This window comes from Phasianus colchicus, chromosome 12, assembly GCF_987193195.1.
Source record: "Phasianus colchicus chromosome 12, bPhaCol1.hap1.1, whole genome shotgun sequence".
NCBI classification, from domain to species: domain Eukaryota; kingdom Metazoa; phylum Chordata; class Aves; order Galliformes; family Phasianidae; genus Phasianus; species Phasianus colchicus.
The window spans coordinates 20079167-20102145 of record NC_143447.1 but is presented as its reverse complement, the minus strand read 5'-3'; the positions used below and the strand labels follow the sequence as shown (position 1 = coordinate 20102145).

The 22979-nt window shown below is 41.8% G+C and overlaps 1 protein-coding gene across 2 annotated transcripts; it reads left to right on the top strand.

Annotated features, from left to right (window-relative positions):
- Positions 1–82: 82 nt before the first annotated feature.
- On the top strand, positions 83–21166 carry MORF4L1 (mortality factor 4 like 1). 2 transcript variants are annotated; one of them, XM_031587916.2, is made up of 13 exons: positions 84–229; positions 4023–4069; positions 6174–6241; positions 8413–8499; positions 9209–9289; positions 11725–11787; positions 16865–16890; positions 17477–17565; positions 17855–17956; positions 18733–18821; positions 19400–19572; positions 19873–19957; positions 20927–21166. In XM_031587916.2, exons 1-13 carry the CDS (start codon positions 190–192, stop codon positions 21009–21011), a joined length of 1035 nt encoding a protein of 344 aa, XP_031443776.1. In that variant the 5' UTR covers positions 84–189; the 3' UTR covers positions 21012–21166. The 2 variants fall into 2 exon arrangements, with proteins under 2 accessions (XP_031443778.1, XP_031443776.1); XM_031587918.2 differs by lacking the exon at positions 11725–11787 and having other exon boundaries at positions 83–229.
- The last annotated feature ends 1813 nt before the right edge of the window (positions 21167–22979 follow it).

The window sequence follows — 22979 nt, the reverse complement described above, 5'->3', positions numbered from 1 at the left end:
CAGCCCCAACGCGAAACTCTCCCGACGCGCCCGCCCCGCCCCGCCCCGCACTACCGATCCCAGCATGCCGCGGGGGCGGCGCGGCGCGCATGCGCGCTGCGGCGGGGGTTGGGGCCGGCCGCGCAGAATGCGGCGGAGGTGGTGAGGCCCCCGCGGGGAGGGGGCGGGAGGAGGGCGAGGCACTTATAAATGGCGCCCAAGCAGGACCCCAAGCCCAAATTCCAGGAGGGTGAGTGCGGGCGGGGGTCTGCGGGCCGGGCGCGGCGGTGGGGGCTCGGGGCTGAGCGCCGAGGGGGCGGCGGCCGTGTGGGAGCGGAGCGGGCGGTGGGTGGGACGCCGCCGCGGGGCCGTGACGGGCGCGGGGCCTTGGAGCCGCACGGCTGCGCCGAGCCCGAGGGCTGATAGCGGCGGTGGGCGGGCCGAGGAGAAACAAAGGAGACGGGTTGGAGGGAGTCCTGCTGGAAAAAGACAGCTGCCGCGCTCGCGGACGGGGGCCCGGTGTCCCCTGGGGGCCCTGCGGCGCCGTTTGGGTCTCAGCTTTTGCCCCTCCGCCGCAGCAGAGGCGGCGTGTGGGGACAGATGGATTCCTCTCTTCCTGTTCCTCGGCTTTCCTGCCCGTAAGAACTGGGCGTTCCCTTCTCCCCCGATATCCCACGTGTGCTTGCTGTCCGGCAGGTGTTAAAGCCGTTGACATCTCTAGGTCTGTTAGGGTTTGTATCTGCTCGGTGCTCCGCTGCCCGTGCTGTGGAGCTGGGCCGGGGCTGCTCGCACAGGAGGCTCGGGGCTCTGCGGCTGATGCTGGTGGTGGGATCCATATCTGTACGAGACTTTAGGGTAGGTGGTAGGATTCTGCTGCTTAGGAGGCTGATTTTGTGTACGTGGTGGTTTTTAAATAACAATTGATGCCAATACTGGCAAATGAAGGTTTCTTCCCCTTTCCTCTGCCTGGCCCTCACTGTGGCTTCTTCTTGAGCAGCTGGCTTTGCAGAGGAGTGCCTGGCAGCAGCCACTCGTGGAGTCTTGACACAGTGACTGGATGGCAGCTGGTGTCAGAGCGCGTTCCATTGTGCCAAGTGTCCATAGCAGTGTTAGCAATCTGCAGAGACAATCGGGATTTAACGTGTGTTTCACATTGTACTAAGTGAGTTAATGCGAAATGTAGTGATCTGGAAGTAGAGTAGAATTCCAGGCTGACATTATATTTATAGCTGTAGGAGTCCAAGCAGCATAAATTCAGAATAGAAGTTAAAATATGAACTTTCTTTCCTAAATATAAATGTTTGTGAGCTCAGCACAAGCATTTAATTGGAGAAGTGTCCCATGAATGAAGCTTCTTGCAGTCCTGAAGTGCTGAAACTGAAGTGTTTTGTTATGGCCATCACAGTGTGGTGAATAAAACGATATGTAGCTTGAAATCCTGTTATTAAATAGTGTTGGGTGGGTTTGGAAACTGTTTTGTAATAGCAACACGCACCTCCTGTAAAGGAATGGGTGAGAAGGAGGCTGGGTTTCTGTGGACACAAGTGAAAGCCTGGAACACCCAGATGCCCTGCTGGAAGTATGGGGTATCCCTTATAGTGAAGGAACTGTCATTTTTTTTCATGTAGGCTTCAGAAATGAGATCAGGTTTGGTCAAGTGTGAATTAATGGTTCTTTGGGTGTTCTTGCATCTTCTCACTGGCAAGAGAAAATGGAGAATGTTGAATCTTTCTCAGATGTCAAGTTCAGCCTTTGACTTTCTTAGAGCAGGTCTGTTCCCTGATGATGCTGATGAGATATCTTTGCTTCCACATCTGTTCTCAAGCTGACTTGTTAGCCTTCTACTTCGACATCAAAGGCAAGACTTGTGTCACGTCTTCACACACAACTTGAGAACTTATTGTTTCTATAAATACTCTGCATGTGAAACAATTGTAGGAGGGGGCAGCTGAACTGAGACTTCCCAAGCTGTTCCTCGCAGTCAGTGATGCCAGAAGACTTGCTGGTCCAGAGCCTGCTTTGTGTTTGGGCAGAGTGTGCTGCCTGGTGCCAGCATGGGAGCTGTTAGTACCCAGCACAAATGCTCTGTGTACCTTGGCTTCCTCAAGTGTTGGCAGAGCAGTTCCAGGTATTTTCTATCAGCTATTTTAGCTAAAGAACTCTTTTCTTACAAGTCCTGCCTGTGGGGTAATGAGTAGACGTGGGTGTTACTGCAGCAGTGGCAGTGCAGGGAAGAAATGGTCTGCTGATCTGTTAGGGCCGTTCTGTTTTCATGATAACCTTTCTGCACAACTAGGGTCTGTGTTCCTTAATCTCAGTGTTTTGCCTGGAAAGGCTTTATATGGTAATCATAACACATGTGTTTTCCAGTAGTGCCAAGTGAGCAACATGAAGCATGAGGTTAATGGAACTTTTGAGTCTTAGATCTGATTATGAAGACTCTTGTTTAGTATTTTTTGTTTTTGCATGAAAGTACTGCAAGTACCAAACAAATCACTTGTTGGTGAATTTCTAGCTCTTTTTCCAACATACAGAAGCATTTTACGAGTTGAAATACATTTCTGACGTAGTTGTGTGTTCTTGGACTTTACTGTGAATACTTCAGTTCTGTGAGGGCGTGTGGTCTCATAGCCTAGACAATACATCTTTCAATGGGAGTGCTCTCCCTAGTCAGCATATGAGTTTAGTAGTAAACTTACAGATGTGTACTTGCCCATCTGAGCCTGCTGCTGGTAGGTGATGTTTGGTAGTACTTGTGCTCTTTGGAGAAACTGTTATGTGTCTGCTTGTATCCTGCTCTTGCTGTTAAAATGGTGCCCAAATCCTCCTCCTCTGATTCAAATAAAATCAGACAGCTTCCCTGACCTTTTCAGAGCTGTGTTTCAGAGTGCATGTGAGAGCTGCTCAGTGCCCTCACCAAAAGAAATTGAGGTGTGGGGATATTTCATTTTTTCAGCTGTTTGCAAAGTGATTCTGGTTACAAGTTTTGTAGATGTTCAGTTATGTCTGGGATGAGGAAAGGCAAATACAGCCAGGATCATTCAGCTTTCAAGAGGGGTCACGCTTAAAGGCACTGCATGCTGCTGCTGGACTTATCCCTTGAGTATGTAGAAATGAGTTTTGAAGAGTAGAGTAAGTTTTGCAGAAGGGGGTACTTCTAAACCCATAGCCTGCAAATCGGTTGTTTTCGAGCTGCTCACAAGGAGCTCCAGAGCTGTGGGGCTGAGGAGGCATTTTGCTGCTGGGTCCTCCCTGCCAGCCCACACAGCACAGGTGCTGATGGCACTGCTCTGCCCTGTACGTCCTGGCTGCGTGCTGCACACTGGAGTGTGCTATGCAGCTTCTCTTTCAGAACGTGTGATGCATCACTGCTCTCAAGAAGGAAACATCTGCACTCCAATGTCTTCTGTTGAGTACACTCAAATTCCTGCAATAGAACTGCACAATAGGAGCTTATCATTTGCAAGGTGGGAGGTGCTGGTAACACTTGCTTTTGTTTGTGTCAGCAGCTTGAGATACAGGGGTGGCACCTCATAGCAAGAGCTGATTCCCTGCTCTGAGTCAAAATGCAATGTCATGAAGATTTAGGAATCCCTTACAGCAAAATGGTTTTACCTGCTGAAGAACACATTTGTACCAAGAGTGTGTTTTCATTTGTGTCTGAAGTTATGGTTCTAAAGCAGGTCTGGGTGCCAGTAATTTGAACTGGCGGTGGCTAGAAGTATGGGCAGGATAATAGGTTTAGGTGTCAACTGTTTGCTGGGAAAAAAAAACCAGAACTGTGGGTGGGCTTGGATGCAGCTGGTGTGCAGCTTTCCTTGTGCGAGTGCTCTTCGGGGAAGCCCATGGGGAATCTTTCCTTTGTGGCTTCAGTAATCTGCTTCAATCCTTTTGCACGACAAAAAGTTTTCCATCACCAGCATGGTTCTCAAAATCTCCTTGAGTTTCTTGCTAGGTTGCTGTTGGACTTGTTCTGTGATAACATGCTTTTGAGAAATGGCACTGGTTTTATTCTAAGATGGCTTTCTGTGACTGTCTTTCAGGTGAACGAGTGCTCTGTTTTCATGGACCTCTCCTTTATGAAGCAAAGGTATGTGTGGTTGCTTATTACTGCAGGTGGTTCTGACTTGCCCAGGAAAATAAAGAATTGCAGGAGTTTACTTGCTGTGCCTTACCTCCCTGGGATTAATGACTGAAGCTCAGATGAAGGAAAGCATGCTATTATATACACTTTAGTTTTAAGCCCCGTGGTTCTTTATTATGGAGAAGCTTAAAAAAAAAAAAAAAAAAAAAACACCAAAAAAAACAAGAAAAACAACTCAAGACCCACAATAGTACTACGCAGCTGTTCTGGTGAATTACTAAGGTTATATCTTTTGTGTTGAACATCTCTAATGGATGTGTTCCCACAACACTGCAGCAAACTTGGTGCTGGAGCGAGTGCATAAACTAGCATTAGAGTAGTATGGGAAGCTACAATTTGTCAATCCATATGGCAGTAACTATACAATGCAAAATTAAATGAGGTCTACTTAAGATGCTTTTGGCTGAAAACTGCTATCTTGTAACATCTGTGAACTGCCTGAAAGTACTGTGGTGGTTATCCATTAATTCTCTTCCTTCTCTGAGGAAGGAAAGTATTCTGGTGTGGGATGGTATTTATTTGAATATTCATGTTACTTTGATTCCTCATAACCAGTAGAGGCTTTTTAAGCCTGCGATCTGACTTTGGCTTTAAATCCACGTCTGCAGTGAACTAGCAAGTTCAAATGAATAACCAGTGCAGTAGCGTATCAGCAGGGTCAGGATATCCTTACTCCTTGTTGTAAGTCTAGGTGAGACTGAGTTTGTTCCATATATAGTGGTGTTGAGATCAATAGTGGAATATGTTGTTCACTTTGTTGACAATTAAGCATTGATTTCTTAAATTGGGAAGGTATGGGAAGGAGTCCTGACAGTGATGCTGAGAAAATGCTGTACAGCAGAAGGCTGGACTCTCAGGAGTGCTTATAGGTGACTCAGCATAGTGCAAAAATACCCATTCTGACTTGTGGAAGTCAATTTTCAATTTCAGTAGAGAAAGTCTTAATATGGAACCAAAAGATGGAGCCAAAGATTATGTTCATGTCTTTGCAGTAGACTAAGGTGAGGATGTTGTGGAGCAGAATGGTGTCATGGACCCCAGCATCTCCAGGAAAATACCTTTCTGGATGAAGTGCCTTATCCAGCCCTAAGCTGGGAATTTAATTTGGTACAGCCGGGAAGTTTAGAGATGTAGCTGGGCACAGAGATGAACTGTGACAGGTTATGTAGTCTGTCTTCTGGGCTGTGTTCTTGCAGGAAGAGGTATGTCTCTGGCTGTGCTTTCCTTCTATATAGATGTGGTAGTTGAGCTCTTACATGCCAGACTGCAGATGCAGGAGAAAACTGGTAAAGAGCAGCATGTGTAGCTGTTGCAGCTCATTTAAAAGTCTTCCTTTGGATGAGCTGATGTTACATCTTACAGGCTCTTGGGAGGACCATTCTTAAAATTAAGACACAAAAGTTCCCATGAGGGACACTGCTGAGTGGTATTACCTGGGGCAACCTTGTCCTGTACATTCCCTTTTCTTATTGGTCTCACCTTAATCTTGGTGCATGAGGAGGTTACTGTCTTCAGAGGCTGATCTTTGGATGGAAATAACTGTTTTTACTTACCCCGTGTGTAAATTCTCAATCTAGAAAACGCCTATCCTACAATCCTTTCTACTGAATACAGTGTGATCTCTGTGATCTGCAGAGATAAATACTATTTACTTTACTTTTGAAGACTCCTCTACTTCAGCCAGCTTATCTGCCTGTGAGGTAGGGGCCTGCATGTCAGCTAGCTCTCTGAATGGCTTATGGCTAACCTTGGACTAGTTAAGTGGCTGTGTGGTTAATCTGGTGCTCCTCAGGGGTTTTGGATCCTTCTCATGGCTGAAGGTGGCCCTATGGATAGCTCAGCAGAGTTGCTTTGCTTAGCCCTCCCAGATCTGTAAATAGGCAGCAGCTTGTGTTAGGCAACTTAGTTTCTGCTGTGGAATTGCTGCCAGGTATTTCAGTTGCATGCATGGAAATTTCTGCATGTTTAGAGTCTGAAAGCATACGATGCAAAACTTGTTTGGAGATCTTTGTTCTCACTGAACTAATAGAACTCTTTTCCTCTGTTCCAGTGTGTAAAGGTTGCCATAAAGGACAAGCAAGTGAAATACTTTATTCATTACAGTGGTTGGAATAAAAAGTAAGTATTTGCATGAAATGGAATCAGTCCTCCTTTTGTTATCAGTCGGAATATTAGCTTGATGAACAAGTTCTACCATCTGTGTGTTATTAGAGAATTTTTTAAAATTAACCTTAATATTTTTTATACAAATGCCCATAATTTGTAGTAACAAAAGATTGCCTAACTAGCAGTTTCCTTCCTGCAGGGCTTTGTTTGTGTAGGCAAAGTAGCTTACGCTGTCCGTAGACTAATAGGAAGGCTTGTTTGTTCAGCTTTGAAAACAGTTACTATAGTTCCCTCCTGGCAGAGATGTCAATATGGAAACTTCTTTACTCTGGTAGGAGAGAGTTGCAATGGAGCCAAGTATTCTTCTCAGAACGCCAGTGTATTTCACTCTAAAATGCTTCTGGCAGCAAAAATCTAGTAAGCAGTGTCTTTGTGAAGGTTGCCTTCAGAGTGGGGGGGGCTGTCTATCTGAGTCCTTCACAGGAGCAGACTTAGCCTGTCTTTCAGTTCTGGCCTGTCATGCAAAGGTAGCATTAGAGAAATCTTTCCCTTCTGCAAAAATAATAGGATTCTAGGTGCGAGACTTCTAAAGATGGCTTCATGTTATAATGTTCAGCCCTCTAAAGAGTATTGCATAAAGTTACTGCATTCAGTAGTTGCTTTTTGCCTTTCAATTTCTGTGACAGGGTTTTCAATTTAAGAGAGTTTTTTTCCTTACTGACTATAAGCTTCAGCTCTTCAGGCTCCAGAAATCTTTCTGATTTTGCTTTATTTCAGTGCTGTGGATTCTCAAGCAAATACTGTCACTAATATCTTGATCTCACTGACTTCACTAAAAGCTGAACTTCACATCCTAATGCCTACAGTTCTCTTTAAATGCATCTATCCCCCTCCTTGCCAGTGGGCAGACAACTGTCACTGCTTACTGTAAAACATTTACAGGGAGTGTAATTGATTCTTAAGCTGGCTGCTCTGTATCAGTGAGGCAGCATAAATGTGGTACTTCATTTCCTTGTTTATCTCTGGTGGTGAAGGGTGCTGTAAATGATGTTGTAACTCCTGCTTTTCTTTTCATGCTTGTGTTGCTTGCAGGTTTTCCTACCTTCAGGCTTCCAGTTAACTACATTAAAAGTGGCATTGCTGCAAGATCTAGACAAATGCAATAGTGATTGTTCTGGTTTACATAATTTCAGTCCTTTGTTATTAATTGCTCAGTTTAACTTTTTTTGGAAATACAGGATGTGAAAGCTTTCTCATACAATGTAATGTGTGCTGCAGTTAAGTAACATTTCTTTTGAAAGTGACACAGCTGTACAGCCAGGAGTAAGATAAGTGGCTTACATATCTGACCAAAGCACTACCCTAAAAATGTAACACTAAAATACAGCTGCGAATCTGTTTCTCTAACACTTGGTTGCTAAGCTTGGCTTGTCTTAATCCTGAAAGCCTTATACTCCTGTAATAGTATTGCTTTGATCATGTTGATGTTGCTAGAGTAGCAGCTATTGCCATCAAATGGAAATGACGTGGAAATCTATATAGTGAGCTTTAACTTATGTGTTTCAGAATAACGTGGCCACTTTTAATGTGCTTTTATTTGAAATAATTTGTCAGATTGCTCAGATTATCCACTCTTTGTCAAAGTGGAATTACTGCTCATAATGGCAATTTCCCCAACACCTGTTCTCTTAAATCGTTCACTTCAGATTCTTCAAATATTCATGCCATCTTGGTTTCCTTCACAGACAGAAATCAGAGCACTTCTTCTTACAGTAAGATCTTATTGCTGAATTTGTTAACCTATAAAATGTTGGAATAGATAAAGGAAACTCACAGAATAATATAGTTATGGCTACAGATGTCCCATAACTTAGTAAGTGTAGTTTTTTTTTCCTGAAATGATTCTTTTAAATTAAAGACAATTCCCACCCTCCCAAATTGCCCATCCTATGAGTTTGGGGAACTCTTCTGAATTTACTGAGGGTTACACTTCCCTAGAAAAACTGTTACCACTTCAGACAGTGGGGAATGTGTTTGGCAATTTACACTCTGTTGTGTCAGTCCATGACTTGTCACAAAAGCAGACTTCAGTCTCAGATTCTGTGAAGCTTTTAATTGATTCTGTTGTGTAGAATGTGATTACATAGTGTTTTTGAATGATTAATTATTGTTCTTTTTTCCAGCTGGGATGAATGGGTTCCAGAAAGCAGAGTGCTCAAATACGTGGATACCAATTTGCAGAAACAAAAAGAACTTCAAAAAGCCAATCAGTAAGTATTTTTTCTTAGAAGTTGTTCTCAGCAGAATCATTTGTTCTATAGAATTTCAATCTAACTGCTGCATATCAGAGGAGGTTAGTAAGTTCAAAACAAACAAAAAACTCACAGCAAGCACATTCAAGAAGTATGCGTTTGTCTCTTTATTCTTGAGGTGCTTTGACCTGGGGAGCTCTGGTCTTTGTACTCCAGAATCTTATAGAGTGAACTGTTCCTCAGTTTTAAGAGAAGGCAGTGAGATAGCCAGGCACACTGACTAACTGGAAGTATGTTTTGTCACATGGGAATAAGGAGACTAAAAATGACCCTCCTGCAGTATCCTTAAAATGTGTTTTTAAGCAGTGAGGGTAGTCTTCCTAGGAGACGCTTAAAAACTCCAGACTTGATCCTAAGCAACCTTTTCTTTTTTTTTTTCAGAATGTATCTGTTCTTTTTAGCAGTGGTTAGCTGTTGTTTCCAGGTCACTGAGTAACAAGGATTGTGGGAGGAGGTGTAAATGGGAGGTCATGCCTTGAATGGTTTGTTATATGAATAAGCTTAAAAACATCCTGCTATTTAGTTGAATTTGTTCCTTTGTTGTCAAATACTGACTCTGATTTATTTGTCAGCAGTTCTCTAAATGTTTTGTGTAACTGTTTACCTTTTGAGGGAAAACAAGCTGCTTTTTCAGTTTGTCTTATTGCCAAATTTATTCTTTTTAAAGGGAACAATATGCAGAGGGGAAGATGAGAGGTGCTGCTCCAGGCAAGAAGACATCTGGTCTGCAGCAGAAAAATGTTGAAGTGTAAGAAGCTTTTCATTTAAGAACAAAAACCAAACTATTGCTTATAAGTTCTACTACTGATCTTTAAATGGTATTTTCTTACGATTTAGCCTCCATTCCATTACTCCCGACACAAGCTATACAGATGTTTACTTTTGTGGTATCTGAAAGGCCTTTGGTGAAGTACTGTATTAAAACCATCTTCTAAGATGGAACAGTGCTTAATATTGAATCAAAGTACTGAATAGGTTGGATGTTAACATTTTATAGTTCTTTTGAATACTATTCCCCTCAAGTTAGTGAACTGACACTCAAATGTGGTAAGTTCCCTTAAGACTTGTTTATCTTGGTGAAATTGAGCGGAATTTTTTAGTTCTTCTAAGGAGCCAAAGCTCTGATACAGGAAAATCCTTAAAATGCCTTGCCCTCTTACTGTGCAATTATAAAATTGCATTTAGGAAGCCTTTATTTTGTTGGTTTTTGCCAAATCTAAACACACATGCTGTTAAAATCTTTTTCCACCTTAAGAGACCAGAAGCAAGCTCAGATGTTTGTCAGGAGAAAAAAATGCAAAAACTTTCAGTTTTCTTTCATTTCATCCTTTTTGTTTTTTCAGAATAGGCTTGCATGGCCTTACACTTAAATTCTTACACAGTCAGTACAGCTCTGCTTTGCTCATGTGCCATGAAACTCTTCTGCTGGAGTAATACTGGACTTACTTAATTATGAAGGTGCTCGTTACCAGTGTCATGTTTTGAACTCCTAACTTCATTTAAGATTCTGATCTTTGAGGAAGCTGCTGAGATGACATTTCCTAAGAGAATTTGCCTCACACTTCATGCCTGATTTAGGGGCAGCTTTGTGTTATGAAATGTTTCATTGGTTTGAGAAGTGCAACAGCAGTGGATGAAGGCTTTGTTGCTGTAGATCCTGAGCGTAGATTTAGTTTTGGAGTTGGCCAAGGCCCCCCCAAGGCTGTAAATTGTCTCTTGGTCTTTGGAATCGAGTTTGAGATGGATCTGGTCATAATACTGCATACATACTCTCTTGTGGTCTACTGCTGCAAGTTGTGAGGTACCTTAGCTACACTGGTTTTGCATGCTTTCTCAGCTTGGGATGGGCCTCTACAGAGTTCCTAATGAATGTCATTATAAACTAATGAAAGCATCTAAATTGTGCTAATTACTAATGGGGCTACTTGAGAGGTTGTTGCGCTTGAGTCTATTTGCATTGTAGTCACTGGAAGTAGAATTAATTCTTTAAGATAGGAAGTGATGGCTCGATTGTAAATGTTTTTCACGACTCTACAAATGCCTTGCAGAGAATATCTCAATAGTACCTTCAGGACTACATTCCCTGTACTATCAGCTTTGGTCATGTTAGAGGTGCAGGCTGATTGCAGTGGGTTGGCTTGCTCTTTCCAGCTGAGAAAATGCTGAATGCTAACCTGCACTTGAAAAGCAGTAGAATTCAAAGTTGTTTTAATTCTCTCAACCGCATACAATAATGCTGTATCTGAGGTAAACTGGCACAGCAAAAAGGACTTCATCTTAAACTTCTGTTCAATTCCAAAGCTCAAAAGCATGTTACCACATCTGTCTTTACTCTCCAGTTGAAACCAGTTGGGTGAAGGGAATGGCTTTGCTTTTTTCTTTCGTCACTATAGTAAGCATGAGGGATTGTTTCTTGTAGAAAAATATGGGAAACTTTTCGTGGTGATTGAAAAAATTTATTTCTAAATGGTGGGTTATTAATGTAGTGAAGGGGAAGAAGGAAAACTCTGGTCACTGGAACAGCAGTCTTCCGATGTGAAAGATAACAGGGTCTCATGCTTGTTGCACTGATCTTGCTCCTAGTCTCTAGCTATTACCAGCATCCTTCTAAATTAGACCTCTGGTTCTTCCAATAAAGTCTCCTCATTTTTCTTCCCTATCTGGAGGCTGAGGGAGAGGCAATCCTTTGACCTAACCTAGCAGTGATGCAAGGTTGTAGTGCTGTTGTGTTATTGAACGAGCTACTGCTGCTTGTGTTCTGCTTACAACTAAAGGCAAGATGGCTTCTGAAAACCAAAACATCTGGAAATAGTTTGAAAACATCGGGATTATTCTGTTGTAAATCTAAGGTCTTTGCAGGTACATGAAGTATTGTTGGTGGGGAGGGGGAGAAACCAATTGAGCAAATATTCTAAGAGGGTAACACTGTCAACCGATTTGGCCTCAAAGGTTACCCTTTGTAGCATTCTTGGAGGATTGAACAGAGGGAGAGAACTTGTTAATTTGTTCCTCAGCCAAACAGTAGTGAAAAGGAGATAACCATCTAAGAACAACTTATCCTCCAGGAATGCTCAGTAAATCTATAGCTAAAAAGGTAAATTTTTTGAATCTTAAATAGGTTCTCTTAAAGGCTGAGCACTGGGTCTGACATTCTTTCCTTAACTCAACCCCCATTGTGCCTAGATTTTTCAGACGAGATGGAGCGCATACTGTTTGCTGTTTGGAGACCCCTACCATATCGACGCGGTGAGTTAAGGATGGATTGTCAAACCAGGATTTTCATCCTGAAATCCAAACCTCCTTGCTTTTGTAGATTTCTCTAAGAGACTCTTAAAGTCTTCAGTTGTAATAATGTAAGCTTTGGTAGCAATTGAATTAACAATTCTAAGTACTGCAGTATGTTGTTCTTTGTTTTTTAAAGCCAGTGTGGACTAATGGTTTTTAGTTTCTCTGAAATGCACACATCTTCAGATGGGGAAAGGTATGCTGTGGGTAGTCAAATGCATTCAGTGTCTGCTACTTAAAATTTAGAAGATAACTGATGTCAGTTTCAAAACTGCCTAGTTCTAGAAGTTTACGGTTGCTCTGCATGCTTACTGTATCCTGGAGCCATGGAAATCAGTCCAAACGGTGCTGTTCTGTAAGACCAGAGAGCTGGGCTGTGGTGACCAACACTGTTACAAATGTGAGGACTGATCCTGCCTTTTTAATCTGCTATGTTTTTGTCATTGGCTTCAATCTGTTCAGAGTAACTGTTCCTGTAAACTGCAGCAATGAATTGAAAACAGCTTTTAAGGCTATTAATAAGCAATATTTAATCAAAGAGAAATATGCATGAAATGCTATTTGTACACTGTTGTTTTGAAATTAATTGATGGTTTTATATTAATTAGAAAAACTATCATAAGCATTTGTATAGTTATAGTGAGTTTTGAAAAGTGAAGTACAACACTACAGATGCTGGCTTCCTCAATCTGTTTTATGTATGGTACTGCTGAATAACAGCTTCTAAGAATGTAAGCTGTTTTTGGTGAGCATAGTATGATAAGTAAACTGTTACCCTGTGCTCAGGAAGTAAGAAGGGCAACCTAAAATACCAGAGTGAAGATATGGCACTGGCTTACAAATTTGAGAATAGCTTCTGGGCTTTTTTTAATGAGGCATTTACAAGCAGTCTCATCAGAGATGCTTTCAAAACAGTATCTCAACTTAAACCTGGAAGTTGTCATTTCTTCTAACAGAAGTCCTGTTCTTAAGCTGAATACATCACTTAAAAACATGTGCTCTGGCTGCATGTCTTCTGTGGCATCCTTTACTATCACTGGCATGACTAGTAGCTCTTGCAAAAGCTACTCTCAGTCCTCTAGGTACCAAGTAGCTTAATGCCACTGCCTACATGCCAGTTGTCTGGAGCTTTAGCAGCACTGTCATGGGATGTGAGCTCCAGCTGGAGATTTTCCTAACCTGCTCAGCTGCCTGGTGGTCACAAGTGAGGTGTACTTAGGGACAGTCAAGTGAGTCAAGTTTGAGGCTTTTCTACCAAAAAAAAAAACCCACTTCTGCTTCTATCAGTCTGTAATTAAGGAGCTCCAAAGCTCCAAATGTGTTGGATTTAGGACTCTTCTGCACTTAGAACTTTTGAAGCATTTGGTCTTCTGGCATCCACAGCGTTCAGTGGCAGGGTGCTTCTCCTTCAAATTCAGTGCTGTGCTGAGGAGGGGAGGAAGGAGGATGACTATCCTGTCTTTTTTGATGTCTGCTGCTTGGGTTTTACAGTCACTTTCTTTTTTGAGGCAAGAATAATTAGTTCTTCTAGCTTCATCCTTTATCTCTAATAATACCTCTACAATATTTCTGCTCTTCTTTCTGCCCAGTGGTTACTCTCAGCATCTAAGCCAAAGGTGCACGTAATTCTGACTTGGGTATTTATACTTTTCCTGATAGTGTTGGATGCTTTAATTGAATTTTGATAGGAGTGCTGTTCCTCAGAGCTAATTCAGTGAACGAGCTGCTTGAGCAGAGGAAGGCTGACAGGCTCTTTTCAACATACTTATTTTCCATACTTGATTATTTTCATTTAAGATCTTATTGGTCTTATTACCAGTCACCTCATATCAGGAGAGACGTCAAGATTTTTTTTTTACAGCTTAGCTACATCTTTGTATCATGAGCAAACTGGCACCTCATTCATCTTTTTGTGGTGCTCACGAATGTCTTAAAGCTCAAATCCCTGAGACCCACGTGGTAGCCCACCTTCATTCTGCTGCTTGTATCTTAACCAGCTATTGTAGGAGGTTCTACCAGACTTCTGTGTCCTTTTAAACTACTTGAGGGTTTAGGTAAAGTAAAGCACTTGTAGTTGTTCATGAACCTTTAAACTAGATGGTCATAGACTCCTCTCTCTTGTGGAGTATGCAAACCTTTCAATGTCTTTCTTTTTTCCTGATATCATTAGTCTGTGTTGAATTCTTCTGTAAGCTACTCGTTTTCTACTGACATATGACTCCAGAAGACGCTTTCAGAGATCTGAGCACCAGTGTCTCCTCTCCTGTGCAAAAACTGCTAGCTACTTGAGGTAATGTCCAAGGGGTTTGACAAGTACTTGGAGTATCTTTGTTCTGATGGATGTTTGGAAGGGTGAGGTGCAGGCTTTCAGCATGTTCTTCTCTGGCACCCTCCTTAGTTGTGCTTACAATTTGATTGTGAACATCATCTTGTTTTGGATATTGCAATTGAAAATTCAGCATTATGCTGTGGACTACTTATTTTCCTTCTGAGTCTCACCCTTGATTTACAGTACTTAATTGCAATGAGCAGTTCTGTAAGCTGTAGTTGTATTCATTTCCTGCTGATTATCTTGTTTCTGTGCAATTTCAGATCTTGTGATATCAGCATCTTCACTTTATCTTTGGCTTTCTAGTTCAATGTCATTTTTTGATCACTAATATTGGAGTATTGTGGATGTAGGTGCCTGTCCTCATTTGGCTAAATCAAAACCCTGCAGTGAGGACTGGGTTTCCTTCCTCCCAGAACTCTGATTGCTGACCTTGCTGCTGTGGGGAGTAATGTCTGAATACATTCTTCAGGTTTGAGCTGTGAGGTCTTCAGTACCTGGCAACTCTCTGATCAGTCTTAATTAAAACTTTCCACAGGAGCTTCTCTGGCAGTTCCATGTTGCTGCTTATTTTGTTGTTGGTTAATTCTGTATGGAAATGCCATTCAGTGGTGCATGTAAACTTGCAGCCAGGCTGTACTTTGTACATGAAGTCAGTCAAATACCTCGTGCTGCTGTGACTGTGTTTTTGGGCTTGTTCTTAATGTGTGAAATGGCACAAAAGGATGTGCTTTAGTCTGTGCCAGCTGTATTTCATCTTTTTGTATCACTTCAGAACTTGAATTCCCTTGCAGGAAATTGTTGTCTGCCATCACAAGGAACATATATGGCATTCTTCAGCTGTGTCTCAATGAGTCTGCTTAAGATATGCTGCTCCTCCTAGATTCCAGGTTCTCTCAGTGAGGCTGTCTGTATACAAATGCTGTGTCTCTCTCCTGGATACTGAGTGCACTGCATGCTTAAGTTACTCAACAGAAGCATTTTGTCTTGCACAGCTGTTCTAACCTAGTGAAGAGTTATTCCAGACTGTCTGCTGAAGGTCTGCCAAAGTGCTAATGCTTTGTCTCTAACCTGAGATTTTTGTTTGTTTGCTAACTGAGATTTGTCTTTTAGACTGCAAACAGATGGCTGCTTTGACTTGGTGCAAAGGTGTATACCTTGAAATATAAGGAATCAGGAAATAATGAAAGAGGTGGGAGAGTACAAGCAACTGCTCAGTGTGGATTTATGCTAGACTCTGATTAAGTAGCATAGCTGTGGTTTACTATCTGAATTATAGTATTTCTTAAAGTATTTTATATGGCCTACCTATACCAGTTTGCTAAGACTCTGCGAGGCTGATGCTCTAAAACTATTTTTATCTTGACAGTAATTCTCAAAAGGACTCAATTTCTGCTTGTTCACTCCAGGTTTCGAAGAAAAGAGTCTCTTCAGTGCACAGGTCCATTGTCAGTGACTTGACTTGACAATTGTACTTCCTCCTGGAGAGAGAGAGGGGATCTTTATTCTACTCACAGTTCTTTTTAAGCCTAATGATTGCTTGTGATTTGAAGCCTGAAAAAGGTGTTACTCTTATTTCAGACCTTTCTAGAAACTCTGCCTGCTTGCTGACCCAGATAACCCAGCTCAGAGGCTGACCACAAATGTCACTTGACATGGTGATGAGTTTCCAAAGAAATAATAATGTACTGGTATAAAGCTTTATTTCATGACCTGGGATCTAGCACAGAATTGTTTTTACTTTCTGAGGTGTTTAATTGGATTCCTCTTAGTAATAAACAGATGGAACATGGCTGGTAATGCTTAGTTCCAGTTTTCTTAAATGAATAAAATCAGTGAATGTACAAAGTTCAAGTATGAAAATCTGCTAGGACAGTTTAATTTTTGTTTCTAATATCTCTTGCCATATCTGAATAGTTACATAGAGCGGGCATTATGTCAGGTGTTCTTTAAATATTTAAAGTTAGTTTCTCAGTATGACTGTCAGTTTGGAATAGAAATGAAGGTTAAGGATAGAGGATTGAGGGAAGTCTGAAATATATATGGTAAACTTTGAGAGCTGTATTTGGAAGAAGATAAATATTAGGAACGTTTCTATTCAGTATAGTTCCAAATGTTACAAATGAGAGGCAGGTATAATAGTGATCTCCCTGAGCTTTGATGCCATCGTGGGCAGTCCATACAACCTGATGCACACAATGAATTCTGATGATGCTGTTCAAACTTTCTTGTGCTGCTGAAGTGGTAAAATTATTCTTCCAGTGCTCTACAGGAGTCAGTTGGCTGAGATGCCTGATATTTCCTTGTCCTTCATTCTGTCTTTAAGTGACCTCTGAAGTTCTGAAATAACACCTCTACAAGCATTTGGGAAATACAAAACATTTGTGGACATTCCTTGGTAATGATGGCCAGGAGTGCTTTAAGATGCTTGTTTTTTGAAAATACTCATGGCCTGCCTTCTGGATTTCTGTAGATTTGAGTTGAATTCATCCCCCAAAAAGTGAATACTACCCTTTGTCATAGAAAAATCTTGAAGCATTGGTACTGTGGTGGTAAATAATCCCTGGCAGTTCTCCTCTTGTTGTTTTCTAAACGTTTTGTAGTCCTCTGAGTGTTTGTGGATCTAAACTTACTGTACTTTTTTCTGGCTTTCAATTCGTTAAGTACTTTCATCTTTATGTTTGCAATAATTTGTGTTCTTCATTGCAGGAAAACAAAAAAGAACAAGCAGAAAAGTAAGTACATCTTTATTCTGTATGTAAGTGGATATGCTTACTGAAGGATTCTTAGCTGGAATAAGACCTTAAATCTGCCCCTGCTGAGTTTGGTTCCTGTACCTCACTCACAGTGCTCCTCCTGGACTTTAGGTGTCTCTTCTGTGTAATTTGCTAGTTAATAAAACAGGAATTTGTAACTCACTGCTTTGTACGTGAACTGTTCCAGTCTGTCGGGATTTAGACCCTTCAGAAATAGAGTGTCAAGTGGTATCCACATTAATCTGTTGAAATAATTCTCAATAGTAAAGTCACACTTCAGTTTTCTTACCGAGATGGGACATGCTTGCATAGCTGAGTTGCTGGTTCCAGAAGATTTCTTCCAAAGAAACTAGATACTGCTTTGTATCCATCTTCAGATAAATGTGAATGTAGCAGTTTAAACAGTCACAAATGTGTGATGTCCAGTTAATTTTGAGAACAAAACCACATCAAAAAGATGATTTGAGAGAAATCTGAATGTTACTTTTAAATCCTTTTAAACATTTTTTTATTGGTATTTCTTATAGCCTTACCAGACTTCTTACTCTGTCTTTCTTCTGTACAGCTCCTGGAATTGGAGAAGGGAGCAGCAGCAGTGAGACTCCTCAGCCTCCTAGGAAGAAGAGGGCACGAGTAGATCCAACAGTGGAAAGTGTATGTGTTTATGATTCTCCTACAGGATTTTTGATGGGGAAAAGAAGAGCTACTTTGCTCAGAAATACAGACAGTACTTCATCCTGCAGTATGGCAGTGTGAATTGTTATGACTTCTTGAAATGCTAGGCCTGCTAGGTGGCCTGAACACCTGAGCTATTTCCTTGTTCTCCCACCTTAGCAATTCCTTACTCCTGTAGTATATTTCCTTTGTGGAAAGGATGGGATGAGTGCCTTATCTTGGTTGATTATCTGAAAGTAAATAGCATGAATCCACTTTTTTTTTCTAGGAAGAAACATTTATGAACAGAGTTGAAGTAAAGGTGAAAATCCCAGAAGAGCTGAAACCGTGGTTGGTTGATGACTGGGACTTGATCACCAGGCAAAAACAGGTAATTTTTGAAAGAACAGTCTATTAATGTGTAGGCAAGCACAATCATCAGGAATCTTGTATCTCACTTGAGTGCAGTGCAGCAAAATCCCTCAGTTTAACAGAAGCCTTACTTGACAGTTCTGATTGCAGTTGGATTTTACCTGTGCAGCGGAATTGCATGTAGATTTGTAGAGTGTAGTCAGTCTAATTGGACATAAGCTAAAAGTCAAATAATTTTAAGTTTTGTGCTGTTCTTCTAAGCATGTTTGGCCTGTTGGAAAGCTTTGAGGAGTTTGCTTAGGTGACGGAATTAGTCTGAATGAGCATTGTAGGTGATGCCTTACCTTAGTTCCATCCTGTCTTATTTACACATCACTTACTGTGAAAGCATTTGAGGCATCTACAGCTCTGACAGAAAACAGCCTTAGAATAGTGATTGTTAACTGTGCTGCCAAGCTGGATCTGTATAAAACAGTAATTTTACCTAAAATAAACTGTCTTCTGTTGTAAGAAATATTATCTTTTTTCAGGAACTTGTTAATAAGTGAAACTACTTTGTATTCTTCTTGCCAGTCTTACTAAGTTGTTGAAAACTGCTGGCCCCAGCAGGTGCCCAGCAGGCTTGTTTGCTTCCAGTACCAGTATTGGGTGCTGAATTGTGGATGCACTTTACACCTTAACCTGTTAACTTTATTCTAGAAATTTCCTTATGTATGTCAGTTTAAGACAAGCATGCAGATAGAAATGTCTGCATAAGTTTGACAGTTTGTGTTTTCTGCTTTGTTTTTTCCACAGCTCTTCTATCTTCCTGCCAAGAAGAATGTTGACTCTATTTTAGAGGATTATGCAAACTACAAGAAATCTAGAGGAAACACTGATAACAAGTAAGCAGCAGTCATTTCAGATCTTAAATATGTCTCACTGTTGTTGGATTGCAAGTTTCTACATGAACAAGATTAGTTGTTAAACATCCCAGTGCCATGTTCAGCCTAGTGTTTGAGACCAAGGTGATCCAGGTCTTCAAGGACATGATTCAAGAACACAATCCTACTTTCTGAATGTTTTCTCTCTCCCTTGCACTCTGCCCTTCCCTGACACTTTTCCTAAGTGAAGCTGTAGAAGCCAAGCCACGTCAGTAGTTCTCTACCTGTTCTCACCCAGTGAACACAAGTTCACTATTGCTTTGAATGACCGAGTCAAGCTAACTTGAGTAGATGACTATAAGCAAGGTGCTTTTTGGTTTATGTAAATTCTTACTGTGTTAAAAGCAGTTATTAAAGGAGGGCTTGAAATACACAGCTGCAAGGAATTCTGCATTTCAAGGTCTGTAGACAGATTTCCTGGAAAAATCTGAAGCTTTGTAAAAGAACTTCAGAACTTCTGGCTTGGTGAATCTGTCAGATCTAACCCTGTGTCCAGGCAGACGTAAGAACAAGGCTCGAATGTTTTCTCTGTTTACCAGGGAGTATGCAGTCAATGAAGTTGTGGCTGGAATTAAAGAATACTTCAATGTCATGCTGGGAACACAACTGCTGTACAAGTTTGAGAGGCCCCAGTATGCTGAAATCTTAGCAGATCATCCAGATGCTCCTATGTCTCAAGTCTACGGTGCCCCACATCTGTTGAGGCTATTTGGTGAGTATCACTTAGAGATTAAAGAGTGGTTAAGAGCATCTGAATGCTTCCTTCTCCTGTCTTGAGTCTCAGCGAGTGTGAACTGCAGAAATTGGAGAGGCAAATTCCAAAACCTGTGACTTCTTTGTTGTATGCCTTATATTCAGTCATCCAAGGATTTGGAATGCACATTGTTTCTGGTTAGTTGTGTGTATGAGAATGGATTCCTGGGCTCTTTATATATGCTAGTGTAGGTTTAGACTTGCTGTAATACTTTTAGACATGTTCTTTATGACCAAAGTGCTACTTGTTTTGAAACAGTTCGGATTGGAGCTATGCTTGCTTACACGCCTCTTGACGAGAAGAGTCTGGCTTTGCTGTTAAACTATTTGCATGACTTCTTAAAGTAAGTACTTTCTCAAATCTTGCAGCAAGAGAACAGTAAGTGGACTACTGTAGTGTGACCTGTTTTCAGTGACCAGGTGTGTGTGCATGCACACTGTCAGCTCACAGCATCAGTGCAGCTTACCACTTTTGCTGCACTTAATTTCTTGATCAACTTCTAGCAAAGCCTCAAGCTTCCATTTTGTTTGTTTTGAAGAGAAGAAATGTTCTTTGTTTTCATATAAGGTTTTAATGGTCCACTGATAGTCTGTGGAAACACTGATTTGTAAATTATTGGGGGTAACAAAGCATTAAGCTGTTTGCCAGTAAATGTTAACTTACCTCTTTGAGTAAGCTATTGGAAGTCAAAAGGAAATCCTCAGCACTTCCAAAACACACCTTGCCCTGTAAGAAGCTAGAAAAGAGTCGACCTGATTTCCAGGGGAAATTGTCTTGGAGTAATCCTGAAGTTAGCAGTCATTCTGTGGATATGAAAGTAAAGGCGAGTGCTGAAGTACTGTCAGCTGCAAAGATGGAAAGGTGAAGCCAGTGCGTTGACCAGAGGCCCCTGAGTGCACACATGAGAAGTAATGCTGTGCAGTGCTTGTCTTGCTGTGGCTCATGTGGCTGTCACCATCCGTGTGTGCTGACAGCTGTCCTGTCCCTGCTTCAGAACTACTGGCAGGAGCTGGATTCCTGGTGTAGCAGCTCACTGAACCTCCAGTGTGAAGTGTTTCATCCTGTTAGTCTTCACCTCGCTGTGCTCGCTTGGAGCCAAGAGCTCTTGACAACAGCTTGTTTGGAACTGATTTTTGGCATGAGCTGTCGATCCTTAATTGCTTTGGACAGCTGACTCTTTCTAGTAGTGGTATATGTTGGTTTATGCTCTTGGAATCTCACGGTGTGATTTCAATAAACATCTCATTATTTGTTTGTGATACTAAATAACACCTTGGGAAAGGAAACTTAATCTTTGTAATACCTTTCCTAGGTACTTAGCAAAGAATTCCTCTGCGTTGTTCAGTGCCAGTGACTATGAAGTGGCCCCTCCTGAGTACCATCGGAAAGCAGTATAGTGCTGTGCTGCACTGCAAGGAAGGGCTCATGGGATCCTTGTCATGCTGTCCACTTCTACATCTTGTTCTTCACATCTTTCTATTGCACATGTCCTCTACTGCACAAACTGTGTGAACATAAAGTGAATAAAGTTGTGTGTTGAATGTGGAGCTGCCATTTGTAAGTTCTGAAATCTTTCTTGTACTGAAATGGAAGATTGGAGTTTATTGGAAACTCTTTGGTGTTTCTGGCTTGCTTTTGCATCACTGGAATGTAAAAAGAATGCAGGTATGGTATTCCATTGTATAAACTTTTCAGTGCTCACAGGTCTGATCTGCCTGACTAACCTTCATGGCACAGTGCTGGCAAACCCAGGCTCGGACCCGTGAGGTTTGTGATCACCCAGTGTTGGTGCTACTAGTCTGACTCTCAAACCCATTTACTTTCTTGGTGTTGAAAGTAAAATGTTTGGTCTGTAAATGTATGCTTTTATTAGTTGAATTGTAAGAATTTTAATAGTTGAATTTTTATTTTCTAACAGTAGGAAAATTATTATCCTATAGTAGTGTCTTGGGAATGTTGATCTTTCACAGAGCTGTTTTATGAATCTTCAAATAAACTTTTTTAATTTCAAGTGTTTGATTTCTTTTTGGATTAGTCACTCATAGTCTCCTATCATTGATTTCAGTGTGTTACAATGAATATAAAGTCTTGCAGTATTAACTGGGATGTGCTTTGTCCCTAACTCTAAGGACTGTTAGTTAAATTTAATGCATCTGATCTCAGGGTGAGGTGAGCTTTTCCTCTGGGGTCACTCCATGGTTCCTAAGTGCAAGAATGCAGTTTCACTTTCCTGGCAAAGTTGTGAGCTGCAGCCAGAGGTGCAGGTACTTGGTAGCAGTCGTGCTTTGCAGAGGTACGCACTGTGTGTCTCTTGATTAAAAACACAAAAGACTTGCTATGAAGTCAGTAATGAAATTTGTTTAAATTCACCTTTTCTTGCTTCTCTAGCTTTCTGCTGTTGGTGAGCTCAATTACTTGCAGCCAGTACTTCTGGAATACTCAGCATTGCTTCTTTAGAAGGCTTTCAGGAACAGCTTCATGACATTAATTAGCTGCTGCTCTTTATTTACTGTGACCATTACCCAGAAGAAGAGCCGAAATGCTGTTCTGGGTTTGAACAATGGGATTATCCTTTGTCAACCTTTTTCAGGGTAATGTTTGTATGCAGGACCTGTAAGCATGGCTCGTGCTCCCCTCATTGCTGCAGCAGCCTCCTGGAAGCCTGCTTGAAGATGGGGCGCAGCATGACAAGGGGGGGTGGAACAGCTACCTTCAATAGGCTTTGTGTGCCATGGGGGGATGGAACAGCTACCTTCAATAGGCTTTGCGTGCGGGCTCACGGGGATTTACACACGCTCTAATGACATGCACAGGGATTATTCAAAGCCTTGCCCTACTCACTCCCACTAATTGTTACTAATAGTGGAAAAAAATTGTGGAGAGCATCTGCAGAGCTCATTGACTGAGTGCCCATCGCCCACAAGGACACATGCAGGAGCCCTCTGCGAGCTGCCTCAAAGACTCCCTCCTGCAGCCCTGCGGGCAGTTAGGGCTCTGCTGCCTTCCTGGGCATCACAGAACTCTGCTCAGCTTCTGCCTGAGTCAATGAGATTTCTACAGCTGCTTGTGACTGGGGGGAGCAGGGGGCTCCTGTTGGTGCTCCTGCAGTGGAGTGGCACCATCAGGGTTGAGATGTGCTCATTAAATCCAATGTGTTTCACCCCAGCTTCCCTCCTATGAGTGCACCCTGGCTGTGTTGGCTTTGTTTCTCCTTTGCCCATGTTCAGAAATACTGCAGCAGCACTCTGCACGTTTTCCAAACATCTCCACATCTCCCCTGGCTGATGCTGGCACCAGCCCTTCCTATGGCTGTCGCCCTGGAGCTGCAGAGCATCCAACGTCCACAGGGGTGTGAGGAGCGCCTA